Genomic DNA, 22,874 nt, shown 5'->3' with positions numbered 1-22,874 from the left:
TCTTCCTTGTTTGTTGTCTATTCTGGTAAAAGGAGAGGTCAAAAAGCAACTTCTACCTCTCTCTCTTTTTGGCTTAAAAGCATCATCAGATTGGCTTACGAGACTGCCGGACGGCAGCCTCCTGAAAGAATCACAGCTCATTCCACTAGGGCCGTGGCTTCCACATGGGCCTTCAAGAACGAGGCTTCTGTTGATCAGATATGTAAGGCAGCGACTTGGTCTTCACTGCACACTTTTACTAAATTTTACAAATTTGATACTTTTGCTTCTTCTGAGGCTATTTTCGGGAGAAAGGTTTTGCAAGCCGTGGTGCCTTCCATCTAGGTGACCTGATTTGCTCCCTCCCTTCATCCGTGTCCTAAAGCTTTGGTATTGGTTCCCACAAGTAAGGATGACGCCGTGGACCGGACACACCTATGTTGGAGAAAACAGAATTTATGTTTACCTGATAAATTACTTTCTCCAACGGTGTGTCCGGTCCACGGCCCGCCCTGGTTTTTTAATCAGGTCTGATAATTTATTTTCTTTAACTACAGTCACCACGGTATCATATGATTTCTCCTATGCAAATATTCCTCCTTTACGTCGGTCGAATGACTGGGGAAGGCGGAGCCTAGGAGGGATCATGTGACCAGCTTTGCTGGGCTCTTTGCCATTTCCTGTTGGGGAAGAGAATATCCCACAAGTAAGGATGACGCCGTGGACCGGACACACCGTTGGAGAAAGTAATTTATCAGGTAAACATAAATTCTGTTTTTTGCACTTCTCGTCTCAGTCTGATTCCTGGCACCCTGACAGTTTCCTCTTGCAATCCTGTAGGATTCTTTCTACAAAACATTGCTTCCCAGGTATCCCTTGCGGTATCTGAGGCCTTGCCAGCTTTTCCCATGTTGCAGGGAAGGCATAAAAGGAAATTTTAGGAAACGGTAAGGTTTATGATCAAGTTCTGGCTATCCAGAGTGTCCCTTCCCATAAGCCTGAGGAAGAAGACATGTCAGTAGCATCTTAGGGGGAAATCTCAGACTCGGACAGTGTAATTCCTTCTGATGCTAAAGTGGTATCCTTCAGATTTAAGCTAGAAATCCTTCGCTTATTACTTCAAGGGACAGTCAACACCAGAATTTTTGTTGTTTAAAAAGATAGATAATCCCTTTATTACCCATTCCCCAGTTTTGCAAAACCAACACTGTTATATTAATACACTTTTTACTTCTGTGACTAACTTGTATCTAAGCATCTTCTGACCGCCCCTAATCACATGACTTTGTTATTATCTATTGACTTGCATTTTAGCCAATTAATGCAGTGTCTGCCACTAGCCACGGGCATGATCACAATGCTATCTATATGGCCTACATGAGCTTGCTCTCCCCTGCTGTGAAAAGTAAATAAAATAGAGGCGGCCTTCAAGGGCTTAGAAATTATCATATGAGCCTTCCTAGGTTTGCTTTTAACTAGAATACCAAGAGAACAAAGCAAAATTGTTGATAAAAGTAAATTGGAAAGTTGTTTAAAATTACATGCCATATTTGAAAAATGAAAGGTGTGTGTTTTTTTTTTTTTTTTTTTTTTTTTGGACTTGACTGTCCCTTTTAAGGAGGTTTTGGCTACTTTGGACGACTCCGACACAACTATCGTAGTCAATCCTAAAAAGTCTAGTAAATTGAAATTTCTTTCTTGACATGGTGAGTCCACGGCCTGCCCTCTATTCAGACAGTTTCTTTTTAAATAAATTGGGGGTTTGTGGGTAGGGTAGTGATATTTAACAGCTTTGCTGTGGTGCTCTTTGCCTCCTCCTGCTGGCCAGGAGGGATTTTCCCAACAGTAATTGATGATGATCCGTGGACTCAGTGTCAATAAATAAATAGATTTATCAGCTAAGCTTTGTCTAAATGTTCAAATCTGCCAACTTCCAGATCAGTGACCTGTCATAGTTCAGTTTCCCTTTTACAGCAACCTCTGCTGTCCTGCAGGCAGCTAAGTCAGCAAACTGTCTTCATGTACTAATAGGCTCTTTGAAGATGAAAATAATTCCTGTCGCTAAAGAGAACATTACAAGCATTAAACATGCAGTTAAATGCTTCAAATAGGTTTTGAACAATTTGATATAATTGTCACTTTGGAAGGATTGAGACTTAAGGTCATCTATAGAAAGCATTAATGCCATAATGTGTATATGCTGCAAAATAACTGCACCTTATGTATTCAAACAATTAAAAAAAGGTTTGACAAGCATTTCCTTTAAATGTAGGGTACAGTTTAATGCAAATATTTCCAGTTTTGCTTTCATCCATAGTTAAAGCAGTTAAGATGAAAGCTGCTCCAGTTACTGCTGCCTGATACAGTGGGAGCAGTTTACATTACTATATAAATACTGCAGCAACATGCAGCACTGCATTTTTCACCCTTAAAATGTCTTTAGTTTGCTTGCCTCCCCTCATGTGATTGGCCGTCAGCCAATCACAAATTTATATACGTTTATACTGTGAACTCTTGCACATGCTAAGAGCTGGTGCCTCAGAAAGTGTGCATATAAATAGACTGCAATTTGATAAAGGAAGTAAATTAGAAAGTCTCTTAAAATGGAATGCTCTATCTGAATCATTAAAGTTTAATTTTGACTTTAGTGTCCCTCTTAATGTTTGGGATATAGCTTTAGGAAAGCAAAAGGTAACATTATCACCTTTCCCCCCCCCCCACTAGCATGCATGTGGCTTTATTTAAAATAATAGATTTAATTTGAAGCCTGTCACTTCATTCACTATGCAGTTGCTTGTTTTTAATAGAAATAATTGCAATCTTTATTCATCTATTTAAATGGATTTCCCCCTTTTTCCCCCCACTACATTTGTGCTTCCTGTCTCAGCCCCACATGGAGGAGGAGGCTGCTGCAGGAAGTTTTATCGTAGCCTGATGTCATAAAACGTCTAGGCTAGTGAATAGATTAGATTTATCTTCTTTGTTGAAAGCACACCTAGGTAGGCTCAGGAAGTGTAATGCACTAGTGGGAGCTAGCTGGTGACTGCTGGATACACGCTTATGCCTTTTCTCCAACATAGGTGTGTCCGGTCCACGGCGTCATCCTTACTTGTGGGATATTCTCTTCCCCAACAGGAAATGGCAAAGAGCCCAGCAAAGCTGGTCACATGATCCCTCCTAGGCTCCGCCTACCCCAGTCATTCTCTTTGCCGTTGTACAGGCAACATCTCCACGGAGATGGCTTAGAGTTTTTTAGTGTTTAACTGTAGTTTTTCATTATTCAATCAAGAGTTTGTTATTTTCAAATAGTGCTGGTACGTACTATTTACTCAGAAACAGAAAAGAGATGAAGAATTCTGTTTGTATGAGGAAAATGATTTTAGCAACCGTAACTAAAATCCATGGCTGTTCCACACAGGACTGTTGAGAGCAATTAACTTCAGTTGGGGGAACAGTTTGCAGTCTCTTGCTGCTTGAGGTATGACACATTCTAACAAGACGATGTAATGCTGGAAGCTGTCATTTTCCCTATGGGATCCGGTAAGCCATGTTTATTACGATTGTAAATAAGGGCTTCACAAGGGCTTATTTAAACTGTAGACTTTTTTTGGGCTAAATCGATTGATATTAACACTTATTTAGCCTTGAGGAATCATTTATTCTGGGTATTTTGATTTAATAATATCGGCAGGCACTGTTTTAGACACCTTATTCTTTAGGGGCTTTCCCAAAGCATAGGCAGAGTCTCATTTTCGCGCCGGTGTTGCGCACTTGTTTTTGAGAGGCATGGCATGCAGTCGCATGTGAGAGGAGCTCTGATACTTATAAAAGACTTCTGAAGGCGTCATTTGGTATCGTATTCCCCTTTGGGTTTGGTTGGGTCTCAGCAAAGCAGATACCAGGGACTGTAAAGGGGTTTAAAGCTTAAAACGGCTCCGGTTCCGTTATTTTAAGGGTTAAAGCTTCCAAAATTGGTGTGCAATATTTTCAAGGCTTTAAGAATCAATGCTCTCAAATTGGCTAATTCTTTCACTCTAGACGCCTCTTTGCAATTGGCTAAGTTAGCGGCTAAGAACTCTGGGTTTGCTATTGTGGCGCGCAGAGCGCTTTGGTTGAAATCTTGGTCGGCTGATGCGTCTTCCAAGAACAAGCTACTAAACATTCCTTTCAAGGGGAAAACGCTGTTTGGTCCTGACTTGAAAGAGATTATCTCTGATATCACTGGGGGTAAGGGCCACGCCCTTCCTCAGGATCGGCCCTTCAAGGCAAAAAATAGACCTAATTTTCGTCCCTTTCGTAAAAACGGACCAGCCCAAGGTGTTACGTCCTCTAAGCAAGAGGGTAATACTTCTCAGGCCAAGCCAGCTTGGAGACCAATGCAAGGCTGGAACAAGGGAAAGCAGGCCAAGAAACCTGCCACTGTTACCAAGACAGCATGAAATATTGGCCCCCGATCCGGGACCGGATCTGGTGGGGGGCAGACTCTCTCTCTTCGCTCAGGCTTGGGCAAGAGATGTTCTGGATCCTTGGGCGCTAGAAATAGTCTCCCAGGGTTATCTTCTGGAATTCAAGGGACTTCCCCCAAGGGGGAGGTTCCACAAGTCGCAGTTGTCTTCAGACCACATAAAAAGACAGGCGTTCTTACATTGTGTAGAAGACCTGTTAAAAATGGGAGTGATTCATCCTGTTCCATTAAGAGAACAAGGGATGGGGTTCTACTCCAATCTGTTCATAGTTCCCAAAAAAGAGGGAACGTTCAGACCAATCCTAGATCTCAAGATCTTAAACAAATTTCTCAAGGTCCCATCGTTCAAGATGGAAACCATTCGAACTATCCTTCCTTCCATCCAGGAAGGTCAATTTATGACCACGGTGGATTTAAAGGATGCGTATCTACATATTCCTATCCACAAGGAACATCATCGGTTCCTAAGGTTTGCATTCCTGGACAAACATTACCAGTTCGTGGCGCTTCCTTTCGGATTAGCCACTGCTCCAAGGATTTTCACAAAGGTACTAGGGTCCCTTCTAGCGGTGCTAAGACCAAGGGGCATTGCAGTAGTACCTTACCTGGACGACATTCTGATTCAAGCGTCGTCCCTTCCTCAAGCAAAGGCTCACACGGACATTGTCCTGGCCTTTCTCAGATCTCACGGCTGGAAAGTGAACGTGGAAAAGAGTTCTCTATCCCCGTCAACAAGGGTTCCCTTCTTGGGAACAATTATAGACTCCTTAGAAATGAGGATCTTTCTAACAGAGGCCAGAAAAACAAAGCTTCTGGACTCTTGTCGGATACTTCATTCCGTTCCTCTTCCTTCCATAGCTCAGTGCATGGAAGTGATCGGGTTGATGGTGGCGGCGATGGACATAGTTCCTTTTGCGCGCATTCATCTAAGACCATTACAACTGTGCATGCTCAGTCAGTGGAATGGGGACTATACAGACTTGTCTCCGAAGATACAAGTAAATCAGAGGACCAGAGACTCACTCCGTTGGTGGCTGTCCCTGGACAATCTGTCTCAAGGGATGATGTTCCACAGACCAGAGTGGGTCATTGTCACGACCGACGCCAGTCTGATAGGCTGGGGCGCGGTCTGGGGATCCCTGAAAGCTCAGGGTCTTTGGTCTCGGGAAGAATCTCTTCTACCGATAAATATTCTGGAACTGAGAGCGATATTCAATGCGCTCCAGGCCTGGCCCCAGCTTGCGAGGACCAGGTTCATACGGTTTCAATCAGACAACATGACGACTGTTGCGTACATCAACCATCAGGGGGGAACAAGGAGTTCCCTAGCGATGGAAGAAGTAACCAAAATTATTCTTTGGGCGGAGTCTCACTCCTGCCACCTGTCTGCTATCCACATCCCAGGAGTGGAAAATTGGGAAGCGGATTTTCTGAGTCGTCAGACATTGCATCCGGGGGAGTGGGAACTCCATCCGGAAATCTTTGCCCAAGTCACTCACCTGTGGGGCATTCCAGACATGGATCTGATGGCCTCTCGTCAGAACTTCAAAGTTCCTTGCTACGGGGCCAGATCCAGGGATCCCAAGGCGGCTCTAGTGGATGCACTAGTAGCACCTTGGACCTTCAAACTAGCTTATGTGTTCCCGCCATTTCCTCTCATCCCCAGGCTGATAGCCAGGATCAAGCAGGAGAGGGCGTCGGTGATCTTGATAGCTCCTGCGTGGCCACGCAGGACTTGGTATGCAGATCTGGTGAATATGTCATCGGCTCCACCTTGGAAGCTACCTTTGAGACGAGACCTTCTTGTTCAGGGTCCGTTCGAACATCCGAATCTGGTTTCACTCCAGCTGACTGCTTGGAGATTGAACGCTTGATTTTATCGAAGCGAGGATTCTCAGATTCTGTGATCGATACTCTTGTTCAGGCCAGAAAGCCTGTGACTAGAAAGATTTACCACAAAATTTGGAAAAAATATATCTGTTGGTGTGAATCTAAAGGATTCCTTTGGGACAAGGTTAAGATTCCTAGGATTCTATCCTTCCTTCAAGAAGGATTGGAAAAAGGATTATCTGCAAGTTCCCTGAAGGGACAGATTTCTGCCTTGTCGGTATTACTTCACAAAAAGCTGGCAGCTGTGCCAGATGTTCAAGCCTTTGTTCAGGCTCTGGTTAGAATCAAGCCTGTTTACAAACCTTTGACTCCTCCTTGGAGTCTCAATTTAGTTCTTTCAGTTCTTCAGGGGGTTCCGTTTGAACCCTTACATTCCGTTGATATTAAGTTATTATCTTGGAAAGTTTTGTTTTTAGTTGCGATTTCTTCTGCTAGAAGAGTCTCAGAATTATCTGCTCTGCAGTGTTCTCCTCCTTATCTGGTGTTCCATGCAGATAAGGTGGTTTTACGTACTAAACCTGGTTTTCTTCCAAAAGTTGTTTCTAACAAAAACATTAACCAGGAGATTATCGTACCTTCTCTGTGTCCAAAACCAGTTTCAAAGAAGGAACGTTTGTTGCACAATTTGGATGTTGTTCGCGCTCTAAAATTCTATTTAGATGCTACAAAGGATTTTAGACAAACATCTTCCTTGTTTGTTGTTTATTCAGGTAAAAGGAGAGGTCAAAAAGCAACTTCTACCTCTCTCTCTTTTTGGATTAAAAGCATCATCAGATTGGCTTACGAGACTGCCGGACGGCAGCCTCCCGAAAGAATCACAGCTCATTCCACTAGGGCTGTGGCTTCCACATGGGCCTTCAAGAACGAGGCTTCTGTTGATCAGATATGTAGGGCAGCGACTTGGTCTTCACTGCACACTTTTACCAAATTTTACAAGTTTGATACTTTTGCTTCTTCTGAGGCTATTTTTGGGAGAAAGGTTTTGCAAGCCGTGGTGCCTTCCATTTAGGTGACCTGATTTGCTCCCTCCCTTCATCCGTGTCCTAAAGCTTTGGTATTGGTTCCCACAAGTAAGGATGACGCCGTGGACCGGACACACCTATGTTGGAGAAAACAGAATTTATGTTTACCTGATAAATTTCTTTCTCCAACGGTGTGTCCGGTCCACGGCCCGCCCTGGTTTTTTTTAATCAGGTCTGATATTTTATTTTCTTTAACTACAGTCACCACGGTACCATATGGTTTCTCCTATGCAAATATTCCTCCTTAACGTCGGTCGAATGACTGGGGTAGGCGGAGCCTAGGAGGGATCATGTGACCAGCTTTGCTGGGCTCTTTGCCATTTCCTGTTGGGGAAGAGAATATCCCACAAGTAAGGATGACGCCGTGGACCGGACACACCGTTGGAGAAAGAAATTTATCAGGTAAACATAAATTCTGTTTTCTCATTGACTCACTATGTGATCAGCTAGCTCCCAGTAGTGCATTGCTGCTCTGAAACCTTAACCTCTCTGCATGAGTTAATCAATCACACAGACGTATACAAGCAATACTGAAATGATAACATTTTCCTTTTGCATTTTTATGTCCCCTTTAAAGGAAAGTTGTTTTACTAACGTCATCTGTTATGTTGGCAGGAGCCAGCAAACTGCTATCATCATTCCCCAACATACAATGATTTCAAGATATCCTAACCTGAGGCACATATTTTACTTGAGGCACATGATGAAATTATAGCCCGCTGGAGGCCTGTAAATCTTTCATCTAAACAATGCTTTTATTTGCTTTTTCTTTTCTTCATTGGATACTTCATTCAGTGCATGAACAATAGATGCAGCAACTATGTATTGTATTTCCTTCCATAAGGCAGGGAGAGTCCACAACTTCATTCCTTACTGTTGGAAAATACAACACCTGGCCACTAGGAGGAGGCAAAGACACCCCAGCCAAAGACTTAAATATCCCTCCCACTTCCCCTATCCCCCAATCATTCTTTGTCTTTCATCACTATAGAAGATTTGGATAGTCCTGTAATGGGTATGTTCCCTTCAAGAAAGGACTGGAGTTTTAAGTAATCATGTCAACCTCTCAGTGAGAGTTTTGATGAAAGTTAGAGTCTGGAGATGCAGGGAAAGTTTGTCTGCGAACCCATCCAGACTGTCGCTAACCGTTTTTAAAGTGTTGCGCAGCTCATAATAGCTTGGCGCCTTTTTTTCATAGCATGGGAAGTCCTGTCTTACGTACCACGTGACCGGGTGCAGTCTCTTTCATTTCCTAGGATCCTGCTGCAGACATTACTCCTGAGGAGAGCGTTTTCACTGTTAGCTGTCTGGGTCTAGGAGGTGGTGAGTGCCCCAGCCATTGGGAGTATTAAGGTGCCGTTTTGTTAAAATAAAAGCATTTCTTTTTGATTGTCCTTCTGTGGGTATATACAAAGCTATGACGCTATATTAGAAGGTTCCGCTCCTTCTGTACTGATTAATAATTCCTGTTTATATTGTGAGGAGGCTGGGGTTTGCCAGTCTGCTCAATTTTGTTCCATTTGCCTGTCTGCTCAATTTTGTTCCATTTGCCTAAACACTGTTCTAAAGTCTAAGAAGGGAGACAAGCCTGCTAATACTCATAGCGCTATTAGCTCTTCTGAGCCGTCTACTTCTCAAAAATCTGGGTCCCGAGAAATTATTACCCTTTCTACATTACCTTCTCCACACGCAGTTCCCCACGGCTGAGCTAATCCTCCATCGGGAGGGTGCTTTTTTACAGCGGACTTTACTGCACAGTTACAGTCGGTGGTGTCTGCTGCCCTGTGTGCCTTACCTCGCTCTAACAAACGCAAGAGAAAGGTTAAACATAGTTCTCCTGACCTAGAGTCATCTAAATATTTGTCGGATTTAGCTACTATATCCCAGCAATCCGAGCATGAGTTAACCTCTGTAGCTTCAGAGGGTGAACTTTCTGAGTCTGAGACTTCAGTTACTAAACCTCCTGAGCATTTGCGTTCTTTATTAAAGGAGGTTTTGTCTACTTTAGAGGTTCCAGAGGCTATACTCCCTGAGGAGCCTAAGATCTCTAAATTAGATAGGGTTTACGAAGATAGGAAAGTCCCTCTGACTTTTCCTGTGCCAGTTAAGATGGCAAACATTATTAGTAACGAATGGGAAAGAGTAGGAACTTCTTTTTCCCCCTCGTCTACTTTTTAAAAAATTATTCCTTGTCCCTGACTCTCAATTAGATTTGTGGGGTTCCATCCCGAAGGTGGATGGCGATATCTCCACGCTGGCTAAGCATACTACTATCCCTCTGGAGGATAGTTCTTCTTTTAGAGAGCATATGGATAAAAAAAAATTACAAACTTTTCTGAGGAAGTTGTTTCTACATACAGGGTTTTCATTTCAACCGGCGGAAGCTGTAGCCGCGTTTGCTGGAGCAGCTACCTACTGGTGTGCTGTTGGTGCTCATTGAGGTAGAGACTTCCCTCGAGGATATTCAGGAGAGAATTAAGGCACCGAGAATTGCTTACTCCTTCATCTGTGACGCGGTTATGCGACTATTCGCATAAATGCAAAGGCTGCTGACTTTGAGGCTCTCTGGTTGAAATTTGGTCTGCGGATATGACTTCTAAATCCAGACTCCTTTCTCTTCCCTTCAAGGGGGAGATTTTATTCGGTCCATGGCTGGACTTCATTATCTCTACAGTTACCGGAGGGAAAGGTGCCTTCCTACCGCAGGTTAAGAATAGGCCTAAGGGACTGCAACTGTCTAATTTTCATTTCTTTCGTGCTGACAAGTCGCAATGACAACAGTCCTAGGAGCCCAAGAGTACTTACAAACCGGATCACTCGTGGAACAGACTAAGAAGCCCATCGAGAACAAATCGGCATGAAGGGGCGGCCCCCAATCCGGGATCAGATCGAATAAGGGGCAGATTTTCTCTTTTTTTTTTTCTCAGAAGTTTGGTTCCAGGATGTACAGGATCCTTGGCTCCTGGAGGATGTATCTCAAGGATACAGGATAGGATTCAAGTCTCATCCACCCAGGGGCAGATTCCTACTCTCCAGTCTTTCGACAAGACCAGAAAAGAGGGCTGCCTTCTTAGGTTACGTACGGGATCTCTCCTCTCTAGGAGTAATTGTCCCGGTACCTACAGCAGAAAGAGGTTTGGGGTTTTATTCAAACCTTTTTCGTGGCTCTAAAGAAGGAGGGAACTTTTCATCCAATTCGGGACCTAAAGTGCCTAAACAAGTTTGAGTATTCCCTCTTTCAAGATGGAGACAATAAGGTCAATCCTGCCTTTGGTTCAGGAAGGACCATTTATGACCACAATAGACCTAAAGGATGCATACCTTCACGTCTCGATTCACAGGGAACATTTTCAGTTCCTGAGGTTTGCTTTTCTGGATCAGCACTTCCAGTTCATAGCTTTTCCGTTTGGCCTAGCTACTGTTCCAAGGATATTTACAGAGGTTCTGCGGGCTCTTCTAGCCGTTGTCAGAACACAAGGTATTGCAGTAGCACCTTACCTGGACGATATCTTGGTACAGGCACCATCTTTTTGTCTAGCGGAAGAACATTCGGAGTCCCTTCTCAGTCTTTTTCGGTCACATGGATGGAAGATAAACTTGGAAAAGAGTTCTCTTACTCAAAGTACAAGGATGAATTTTCTGAGAACTATAATAGACATATCCATGAGAATATTCTTCACAGATAAGACGCAAGCTAACTTCTGCATGTCTTGCCCTCCAGGCCTCCTCGAGACCCTCAGTGGCTCAGTGTATGGAGGTAATCGGACTCATGGTGTGTCCTGCATGGACATCATTCCTTTTGCAAGATTCCATCTCAGACCCTAACAACTATGCATGCTGAGACAATGGAACGGCGACCATTCAGATCTGTCTTAACAGAATGTGCTGGACAACCTGTCAAGAGACTCACTCTCTTGGTGGCTCTGTCCAGATTATCTGTCCCAAGGCATGATCTTTTTGAGACCGTCCTGGGAGATTGTGACTACGGGTGCAAACCTTTCAGGTTGGAGAGCTGTTTGGGGTGCCAAGAATACACAAGGTATGTGGACTTCCGATCTATATTTTGGAACTCCGGGCAATTTTCAATGCCTTGAAGGCTTGGCCCCTTCTGGGTTTGTCCCAGTTTATCAGATTCCAATCGGATAATTATAACCTCGGTTGCCTATATCAATCATCAAGGGGGAACGAGAAGTTCCTTGGTGATAAGAGAAGTATCTCAGATACTATAGTGGGCGGAGACTCACAAATGTACGCTGTCAGCGATCCACATTCGGTTTGTGGACAACTGGGAAGCGGACTTCCTCAGCAGGCAATCCCTTCACCCAGGGGAATAGTGTCTTCACCCTAAGGTGTTTGCAAAGATATGCAGCAAGTGGGGGACGTCTAAGATGGATCTTGTGGCATCCTGCCTCAATACCAAACTATGCAGGTACGGGTTAAGGGATCCTCAGGCAGAATTGATAGATGCCCTATCAGTACCATGGAGGTTCAGTCTCATATCTTTTTTCCTCCATTACCGCTTCTTCCTTGTTTGGTGGCTCGCATCAAGCAGGAGCAAGCATCAGTGATTCTGATTGCTCCGTCGTGGCCGCGAAGGATGTGGTTTGCGGACCGGGTGGGGATGTCCTCATCTCCTCAGTGGAGGTTACCTTGTCGCAGAGATCTCCTGATACAGGGTCCCTTCGTTCATTAAAATCTAGATTCTCTGAGGTTGACTGTGTAGAGATTGAACGCTTAGTCTTAGCCAAGAGAGGGTTTTCCGAGAGTGTTATCGACACTTTGGTTCAAGCTCGTAAGCCAGTTACTCATCGTATCTACCATAAAGTGTGGAGGACTTACTTGTACTGGTGTGAAGAGCGTGGCTTTTACTGGCATAAGGTTAAGGTTGCCAGAATTTTAGCTTTTCTCCAGGATGAACTGGAGAAGGGCCTATCTGCTAGTTCCCTGAAGGGACAGATATTGACCCTGTCAGTGTTACTACACAAAAGATTGGCTGAGCTTCCAGATGTGCAGTCCTTTAAGGCTCTCGCTAGGATCAGACCCGTGTTTAGATCTGGGGCTCCGCCTTTGAGCCTCAAACTTGTTCTTAGTGTTTCATAGCAGTACTGTTGATATTAAATTGTTATCTTGGAAGGTTCTTTTTTGTTGTTGGCTATTGCCTCTGTGCTCAGAGTTTGAGATTTCTGCTTTGCAATGTGATCCCCCTTATCTGGTTTTTTTCATGCTGTAAAGGCGGTTTTACTCACTAAACTCTGGGTTCCTCCCTAAGGTGGTGTCGAATCATAACATTAATCAAGAAACTGCAGTTCCTCCCTTGTGTCCTAATCCCCTCTTCAGCAAAGGAATGTTTGCTTCATAATCTAGATGTGGTTCATGCCTTGAAGTTCTATCTTCAGGCTACTAAGGAATTCAAACAATCTTCCTCTCTGTCATCTATATGGGGAAGCGTAAGGGGCAGAAGGCTACTACGACTTCTCTATCTTTCTGGTTGAGGAGTGTCATCCGCTTAGCTTATGAGATAGCAGGACGACAGCCTCCTGAGAGGATAACTGCTCATTCCACTAGAGCAGTGGCTTCCTCTTGGGCTTTTAAGAACGAAGCCTCAATGGATCAGATTTGTAAGGCGGCTACCTGGTCCTGCTAACACACTTTCTAAATTTTAAACGTTTGATGTGTTTGCTTCCGCTGAAGCAGCTTTCAGGAGAAAAATTTTGCAGGCTGTGGTGCCCTCAGAATAGGGTCCGCCTCTTATTTTATTTTTTTTCTGTTCCCTCCCGTTATTCATTCAGTGTCCTCTGGAGCTTGGGTATAGTTTTCCCAACAGTAAGGAATGAAGTTGTGGACTCTCCCTGCCTTATGGAAAGAAAACATAATTTATGCTTATCAGATAAATTCCTTCCTGGCAGGGAGAGTTCACAACCCCGCCCGTAATTTTTTTTTTTTTTTTTTTTTTATGGGCGGCTCCCTTTTTATATATCTTCTGGCACATTTTATACCCTGATGTTTCTCCTACTTTTCCTTTTTCCCTCGGCAGAATGACTGTGGGATAGGGAAAGTGGGAGGGATATTTAAGCCTTTGGCTGGGGTGTCTTTGCCTCCTCCTGGTGGCCAGGCGTTGTATTTCCCAACAGTAAGGAATGAAGTTTTGGACTCTCCCTGCCAGGAAGGAAAGGAATTTATCTGGTAAGCATAAATTATGTTTTCTGTTAGAATTAGAGAGATTTGCACAGTGCTACACAGCAGTTTTTCACATGCTTGGCTAATGTGTGAGTAAACATTTTAAATACCAGCTCCGAAATTTATAGAGCACCAGAAGTTACAAAATATAAAACACAAGATTTTATTTTAAGTTATGTTCTATCAGTTTTCTTTCCCCAAATATATCTTATTTAAATAAACATTAATGCCAACAGAAACATGATATTGAATAAAAAAAAGCATGCAGAATAAATGACTTGTATATTGCAATTTTTTTTTTAAATTAATTAAACTGAAAATAAATTTAGCTGCACTAGAATCAAGCAATAGTTAAACTGCCTATCAACTAGTCAAGTCGCTAACTTTTTTTTTTTTTGTGTAAAGTTAAAGTATATTTAGATAATTATACTTTTACTGATCGCATTATGCAGTCTGTTCCTCCGCCCCTTGCTTTCTTCCGGGTTTATGCTGTCTTCGCTGATCAACGGTCAGACCCTTCATTTGCGTAAAGGATGGGCGCCTGTACCAGACAACTAAAATTCTGCGCATACGCAATACTACGATCTGCGCTGAGCTACATACTAACAATGAATCACTTGATTCATTGTATAGTATTTAAGCGTACATTGTGTGAACAGTGTCTCTGCATTGCAGGATTCCCCAAAGACTCTAACCATCTGACAAAAGTATGGGATTACCTTTGGTAATGCGCATCCGGCTAGCCTGAACGCACTTTGAGAGACAGAATAAGTTTGGAGTTAGCCGCATACGCATTTCAAGCCGTGGGCGTTTTTCTTGGTGCTCGAGCTGCCAATGGGGGAACCAATCGGTTAGATACCGATCCATTTGTCACCATAACAGGATTTTATTTTTTAACGCGGGTGGAGGAACGCAGAGAGAATTGTGCAAAAGAGATAAGGAAAAAAAGGTTTTTCAAAAACAAATGTTGGGAAAATTATGAATTCAACTTCACTTTATTTTGAATGTAGTTTTAAATTCTGAATAGCGATACCACTGACTTTACTTTCACTTTAAATTGTTACATTTTCAGTTTGGTGAGTCTTTAACCTCTACAGTTACTAGTGCTCTAGCTTTTACTGCTTATAACAAGGCATTTTCTGTTTCAGTTAATTCTGGGAGAATATAAATGGTTGAGCTACGAAGAGGTTAATCTGAAAATCCATCATTTTGGGAGCGGTCTAGCATCACTGGGCCTAGAGCCAAAGAGCACTGTTGCTATATTTTGTGAGACCAGAGCAGAATGGATGATTGCAGCACAAGCCTGTTTCAAATACAATTTTCCCTGTAAGTGTATTTCTTAATTCCATACATATAAAATATTTGTATACGTTTTTCCTTTGTTGTGCTTATTGAAAGCAAGAGAATGAATCAAATTAGATAATAGAGCAGGTAATTTTAGACTGCTTTCCAATTCTGTCTGAATCATGAAAGTTTTTTATTTATTTTACTACTCCCTTTAACTCTTTGGCTGCTAAGCCATTTCCCACCTGTGTGCTAAGCTGGTTTTGAGCTTTTTGTTGCAGTTCACGTTTAAACACTTTTAGAAGTAACGCTTGTGTTAATAAACTATACAAACTATATATTGGGTTTGTTTCAGCAGACCTAGCAGATTCAAAATATACCATTATTATACGTGTGTGTATCATCAGGTTTAAAAAATTGTGCATAAAATGTGAAAGACGTGTTTTATTTTTTTTTACTCCTGTCTCAATAAATAGTATTTCATTTTATTTTTCGAAGCTCTATCATCAAAACCTGTGTGGATAAATATTTGTAGTAGGTAACCTGTCTGAAATAAGCAGAAATTAAGAACATTTCACTCTTTTGTCCCACTGTTTTATTGCAGGCATGTCAATTTGATAAATCATCAAAAACAGCATCTTAGAATTTACTGTACTGTTTTCAGCAATTAAACCGTTTTAGCTACCTGAGAAATTAAAATGGGGTACACAAAGCACACATTTGCATAAAGTACACCCCTTGGTGCATCAAATGAGGGGCTACAAGTATTTCTAGCATACATTTGGGGTGCACAGTAATTAATGGATTAAGTTGCATTCTTAAAAACAATAATACTAAGCAAAGAGCCATATTCCACTTATTATTACATTGTCTATTTTTGTGCTAGCAATACATGTAGCCCCTCACTTGATGCGCCAAGGGGTGTACTTTCCAAAAATGTGTACTTTATTTAATGTATCTTAGTTTCCCAGGGTTCTATAGCTGTCTGATTGCAGACATAACTCATAAAAGTTGAAAGGCTATTTTTTTTTTTTTTTGGACGATTTTAAGATTGCCATGTCTGCAATTAAACAGTTCTAGTCACTTGGAAAATTAAATTATGGTACATAAAGCACACATTTGTACAAAGTACACCCTTTGGCGCATCAAATGAGGGGCTACATGTATCTCTAGCACGTAATCGAGGTGCGCAACAATTAATGCGATATGGTGCTTTTCCATAAAAAAATATTTTTTAGCAAAGAGCCATATTTCACCTATTATTACATTGTTTATTTTTGTGCGGCCTGGTGTGTACTTTCTAGAAATATTTAGTTTATATACCATATGCATCATGAATGAAGGATTCAGAGTCTGAGTTCATAGAGAACTCAGCTGCTTCCTCAGCACTGAGACGCTTCACCATAATTTTCTTTACAAAATAAATAGATATTTCTTTCATGTAATTGGCAAGAGTCCATGAGCTAGTGATGTATGGGATATACAATCCTACCAGGAGGGGCAAAGTTTTCCAAACCTCAAAATGCCTATAAATACACCCCTCACCACACCCACAATTCAGTTTTTTCAAACTTTGCCTCCTATGGAGGTGGTGAAGTAAGTTTGTGCTAAGATTTCTACGTTGAAATGCGCTATTCGGCATTTTGAAGCCCGATTCCTCTCAGAGTACAGCGAATGTCAGAGGGATGTGAAGGGAGTATCACCTATTGAATGCAATGGTTTTCCTCATGGGGATCTATTTCATAGGTTTTCTGTTATCGTTCGTAGAGATTCATCTCCTTACCTCCCTTTTCAGATCGACGATATACTCTCATATTTCATTACTTCTACTGATAACCGTTTCAGTACTGGTTTGGCTATCTGCTATATGTGGATGGGTGTCTTTTGGTAATTATGTTTTCATTACTTAAGACACTCTCAGCTATGGTTTGGCACATTATGTATTTATATAAAGTTCTAAATATATGTATTGTACTTATATTTGCCATGATTCAGGTTTTTAGTATATTTCCTTTTGCAGACTGTCAGTTTTATATCTGGGAAATGCTTTTTTATGAAAATGTATTTCTTACCTGGGGTATAGTCTCTTTTTCAAATTGACTGTCTTTTAAAAATTCGCGAGGGCGCAAAATGCCAAAGTTTATTGCGTCATTCTTGGCGCGAGATTTTTTTACGTGAAGTTACGTTCGTTGGCGCAAATTCGTCATTTCCGGCGACTTAGTTGACGCGGAGTCCTTCACAAGGTTGCGTCACGAGTGTGTCGTTTCCAGACATTTTTGGCTCCAAAAAATATTTTTGTGTTTGTTGTGCGTCATACTTGGCGCCAAATATTTTCATTATTTAAGACCCCATTCCTATTTGCCTCTTGCCTTTTTTTTTATGGCAGAGGGCTATGCTGTTTGCATTTTTTCCCATTCCTGAAACTGCCATATAGGGAAATTGATAATTTTGCTTTATATGTTGTTTTTTTCTCTTACATTTGCAAGATGTCTCAATCTGATCCTGTCTCAGAAATCACTGTTGGAACCCTGCTGCCTGATAACAGTTCTACCAAAGCTAAGTGCATTTGTTGCAAACTTGTGGAGATTATACCTCCAGCTGTGGTTTGTAATAGTTGTCATGATAAACTTTTACAAGCAGAAAATGTATCCATCAGTAGTAGTTAATTACCTGTTGCTGTTCCCTCAACATCTAATGCACAATATATACCTGTAAATTTAAAAGAATTTATTTCTGATTCTATTCAGAAGGCTTTGTCTGCTATTCCGCCTTCTAATAAATGTAAAAGGTCTTTTTTAAACTTCTCATAGAGTTGATGAAATTTCAAATGACCAGCAACATACTGATTTATCCTTCTCTGATGAGGATCTGTCTGATTCAGAAGATCCTGCCTCAGATATTGACTCTGACAAATCCTCTTATTTATTTAAAATGGAGTATATTCGTTCTTTTAATAAAGAAGTGTTGATTACATTAGATATGGAGGAAACTAGTCCTCTTGATATTAAAACTAGTAGACGTTTAAATTCTGTTTATAAACCTCCTGTGGTTATTCCAGAGGTTTTTCCAGTTCCTGATGCTATTTCTGATATGATTTCTAAAGAATGGAATAGGCCTGGTACTTCTTTTATTCCTTCTTCAAGGTTTAAAAAATTGTATCCTTTGTCAGCAGTTAGATTGGAGTTTTGGGAAAAGATCCCCAAAGTTGATGGGGCTATCTCTACTGTTGCTAAACGTACTACTATTCCTACAGAAGATAGTACTTCTTTTAAACATCCTTTAGATAGGAAACTTGAATGTTATCTAAGGAAGGCTTATTTATATTCAGGTCATCTTCTAGGCCTGCAATTTATTTGGCTGATGTTGCAGCTGCCTCAACTTTTTGGTTGGAAACTTTAGCGCAACAAGTATCGGATCATGATTTGTCTAGCATTTTTAAGTTGATTCAACATGCTAATAATTTCATTTGTGATGCCATTTTTTATATGATCAAAATTGATGTTAAATCTATGCCTTTAGCTATTTTAGCTAGAAGAGCTTTGTGGCTCAAATCTTGGAATGCTGATGACTTCTAAGTCCAGATTGCTATCTTTCTTTCCAAGGTAATAAATTATTTGGTTCTCAGTTGGATTCAATAATTTCAACTGTCACTGGGGGGAAGGGAGTTTTTTTGCCTCAGGATAAAAGACCTAAGGGTAAATCTAAAGCTTCTAACCATTTTTGTTCCTTTCGACAAAATAAGAAACAGAAACCTAATCATTCCCCTAAGGAATCTGCTTCCAATTGGAAGCCTTCTTCAAATTGGAATAAATCCAAGCCATTTAAGAGATCAAAACCAGCCCCCAAGTCCGCATGAAGGTGCGGCCCTCTTTCCAGCTCAGCTGGTAGGGGACGGATTAAAATTTTTCAAAGATGTTTGGATCAATTCGGTCCAAAATCAATGGATTCAGAGTATTTTCTCTCAGGGGTACAGAATAGGATTCAGAGTAAGACTGCCTGTTAGAAGATTTTTTTTTTCTCTCACGCATTCTAGAAAACCCAGTAAAGGCTCAGGCTTTCCTGAAGTGTGTTTCAGACCTGGAGTTATCAGGGGTAATCATGCCAGTTCCGTTTCAGGAACAGGGTCTGGGGTTTTATTCAAATCTATTCATTGTCCCAAAGAAAGAAAATTAATTCATACCAGTTTTGGATCTAAAGATTTTGAATCAATATGTAAGAGTACCAACTTTCAAAATGGTGACTATAAGGACTATTCTGCCTTTTGTTCAGCAAGGGCATTATATGTCCACAATAGACTTACAGGATGCATATCTTCATATTCCGATTCATCCAGATCACTATTAGTTCCTGAGATTCTCTTTTCTAGACAAGCATTACCAATTTGTTGCTCTTCCTTTTGGCCTAGCGCCGGCTCCAAGAATCTTTTCAAAGGTTCTAGGTGCCCTACTCTCTGTAATCAGAGAGTGGGATATAGCGGTATTTCCTTATTTGTGCTATATCTTGGTACTCGCTCAGTCTTTACGTTCTGCAGAATCTCACACGAATCAACTAGTGTTGTTTCTTTGAAGACATGGTTGGAGGATCAATTTACCAAAAAGCTCTTTGATTCCTCAGATTAAGGTAACCTTTTTAGGTTTCCAGATAGATTCAATGTCCATGACTTTGTCTCTAACAGACAAGAGACGTTTGAAATTGGTTGCAGCCTGTCGGAACCTTCAGTCTCGGTCATTCCCTTCAGTAGCTATGTGCATGGAAGTTTTAGGTCTCGTGACTGCAGCATCGGACGCAATCCCCTTTGCTCGTTTTCATATGAGACCTCTAACGCTTTGTATGCTGAACCAATGGTGCAGGGATTATACAAGGATATCACAATTAATTTCCTTAAATCCCAATGTTTGACTTTCTCTGACTTGGTGGTTAGATCACCATCGTATAATTTTAGGGGCATCTTTCGTTCGTCCAACCTGGACTGTGATCACAACAGATGCGAGTCTTTCAGGTTGGGGAGCTGTTTGGGGATCTCTGACAGCACAAGGGGTTTGGAAATCTCAAGAGGCGAGATTACCAATCAATATTTTGGAACTCCGTGCGATTTTCAGAGCCCTCATTCTTGGCCTCTGTTGAAGAGAGAACCATTCATTTGTTTTCAGACAGACAGTATCGCAACTGTGGCATATGTCAATCATCAGGGCAGTCCTCAAGTGATGATAGAAGTATCTCGGATACTTGTTTGGGCGGAATCCAGCTCCTGTCTAATTTCTGCGGTTCATATCCCAGGTATAGACAATTGGGAAGCGGATTACCTCAGTCGTCAGACTTTACATCCGGGAGAATGGTCTCTCCACCCAGATGTTTTTTCTGAAATTGTTCAGATGTGGGGGCTTCCAGAAATATATCTGATGGCATCTCATCTAAACAAAAAACTTCCCATGTACCTGTCCAGGTCCAGGGATCCTCAGGCGGAAGCAGTGGATGCATTGACACTTCCTTGGTGTTATCATCCTGCTTACATTTTCTCGCCTCTAGTTCTTCTTCCAAGAGTGATCTCCAAAATCATCATGAAGCAATTGTTTGTGCTGCTGGTGGCCCCAGCATGGCCTCACAGGTTTTGGTATGCGGATCTTAAGGCTAGACCTCCTATCTCAAGGTCCGTTTTTCCATCAGGATCTCAAATCATTAAAGGGACACTGAACCCAAAAATTGTTTTGTAATTCAGAAAGAGCATGCAATTTTAAGCAACTTTCTAATTTCCTCCTATTATCAATTTTTCTTTGTTCTCTTGCTATCTTTATTTGAAAAAGACATCTATGCTTTTTTGGGTTCAGTACTCTGGACAGCAATTTTTTATTGGTGGATAAATTTATCCACCAATCAGCAAGGACAACCCAGGTTGTTCACCAAAAATGGGCCGGCATCTAAACTTACATTTTGCATTTTAAATAAAGATACCAAGAGAATGAAGAAAATTTGATAATAGGAGTAAATTAGAAAGTTGCTTAAAATTTCATGCTCAATCTGAATCATGAAACAAAAATTTTGGGTAGAGTGTCCCTTTAAATTTGAAGGTATGGAAACTGAACGCTTAGTGCTGACTCTATGATTAATACTATGTTGCAGGCTCGTAAATATGTTTCTAAAAAGATTTATTATCGAGTTTGGATGACTTACATTTCATGGTGTTCTTCTCATAAATTCTTTTGGCATTCTTTTAGAATTCCTAGAATTTTACAGTTTCTTCAGGATGGTTTGGATAAAGGTTTGTCTGCAAATTCCTTGAAAGGACAAATCTCTGCTCTTTCTGTTTTATTTCATAGAAAGATTGCTAAACTTCCTGATATTCATTGTTTTGTGCAGGCTTTGGTTCGTATCAAGCCTGTCATTTAATCAATCTCTCCTCCTTGGAGTCTTAATTTGGTTTTGAAAGCTTTACAGGATCCTACGTTTGAGCCTATGCATTCTTTAGACATTAAACTACTTTTTTGGAAAGTGTTGTTTCTTTTGGCCATCTCTTCTGCTAGAAGAGTTTCTGAATTATCCGCTCTCTCTTGTGAATCACCCTTTCTGATTTTTCATCAGGATAAGGCAGTTTTGCGAACTTCATTTAAATTTCTACCTAAGGTTGTAAATTCTAACAACATTCGCAGAGAAATTGTTGTCCCTTCTTTGTGTCCTAATCCTAAGAATTCTTTGGAAAGATCTTTACATTCTTTGGATGTGGTGAGAGCTTTGAAATATTATGTTGAAGCTACTAAAGATTTCAGGAAGACTTCTAGTCTATTTGTTATCTTTTCTGGTTCCAGGAAAGGTCAGAAGGCTTCTGCTGTTTCCTTGGCCTCCTGGAAACAGCAGAAACTTTTGATTCATCAAGCCTATTTGGAGTCGGGTCAAGCCCCGCCTCAGAAGTACAGCTCATTCTACTAGATCAGTTTCCACTTCCTGGGCTTTTAAGAATGAAGCTTCAGTTGATCAGATTTGCAAAGCTGCTACTTGGTCTTCTTTGCATACATTTACTAAATTCTACCATTTTGATGTATTTGCTTCTTCGGAAGCAGTTTTTTGTAGAAAAGTTCTTCAGGCAGCGGTTTCAGTTTGATTTTTCTGCTGTTGATTTAAGTTTTTTCCTCACATTTATGAGAATTAACTTCTATTTTGGGTTGTGGATTATTTTTTTCAGCAGAAAATGGCAGTTTTTTTTATCCCTCCCTCTCTAGTGACTCTTGCGTGGATTTCCACATCTTGGGTATTGCTATCCCATATGTCACTAGCTCATGGACTCTTGCCAATTACATGAAAGAAAACATAATTTATGTAAGAACTTACCTGATAAATTAATTTCTTTCATATTGGCAAGAGTTCATGATGCCCACCCTCTTTATGGTGGTTATAATTTTTTTGTATAAAGCACAATTATTTCCAAATTCCTTTGTTGATGCTTTTTACTCCTTTCTTTATCACCCCACTGCTTGGCTATTCGTTAAACTGAATTGTGGGTGTGGTGAGGGGTGTATTTATATAGGCATTTTGATGTTTGGGAAACTTTGCCCCTCCTGGTAGGATTGTATATCCCATACGTCACTATCTCATGGACTCTTGCCAATATGAAAGAAATTAATTTATCAGGTAAGTTCTTACATAAATTATGTTTTTTTTTTTTTTAAAGAAATTATGTCGCTAGAAAATATATATAATTTTTATTGCAAAAAATAAGCTTCTTTGCAGTAAAAATACAGAAGTTTATTTTTATAAAATGTATTTTCGGGGTCTCTAGGCAATTTTGATCTTTATGTGCCTTTTAGAGACTCTCAAATCCCCTTTTTTTTTTTTTAACTTTTTTTCTTCACACCATTGGAAATGGTGGACTATTACCTTTCCAATGGTAGGTCTTGGGGGTCTGTAGCTGCTTAGATGCCTTAGTACAGGCATCTAAGCAGCATGTCCCCAATTGTCACTTTTAAATAAAGTTGCGCAATAACATCATTGCGCGTGACGTCACTTCAAGGGGAGGGGAGCTTGGCGATGCCTGTGAGTATCCAGGCCAGATCGCCGGGGTAGGAGTG

General features: G+C 41.1%; 1 protein-coding gene across 4 annotated transcripts in view; it reads left to right on the top strand.

The window, feature by feature from the left end:
• The window catches only part of ACSL4 (acyl-CoA synthetase long chain family member 4), a 247,492-nt gene that overhangs the window by 103,915 nt on the left and 120,703 nt on the right, over positions 1-22,874 (top strand). For all 4 annotated transcript variants that reach the window (XM_053699301.1, XM_053699299.1, XM_053699300.1 and 1 more), the window contains exon 4: positions 14,682-14,859. In XM_053699301.1, the coding sequence (XP_053555276.1) occupies positions 14,682-14,859 (178 nt within the window). The remainder of the gene's footprint in view (positions 1-14,681; positions 14,860-22,874) is intronic.

The sequence above is a fragment of the Bombina bombina genome, chromosome 1, assembly GCF_027579735.1.
Source record: "Bombina bombina isolate aBomBom1 chromosome 1, aBomBom1.pri, whole genome shotgun sequence".
NCBI classification, from domain to species: Eukaryota; Metazoa; Chordata; class Amphibia; order Anura; family Bombinatoridae; genus Bombina; species Bombina bombina.
Note: the sequence above shows the minus strand (reverse complement) of the source record. Positions and strands in the feature narration are given on the sequence as shown.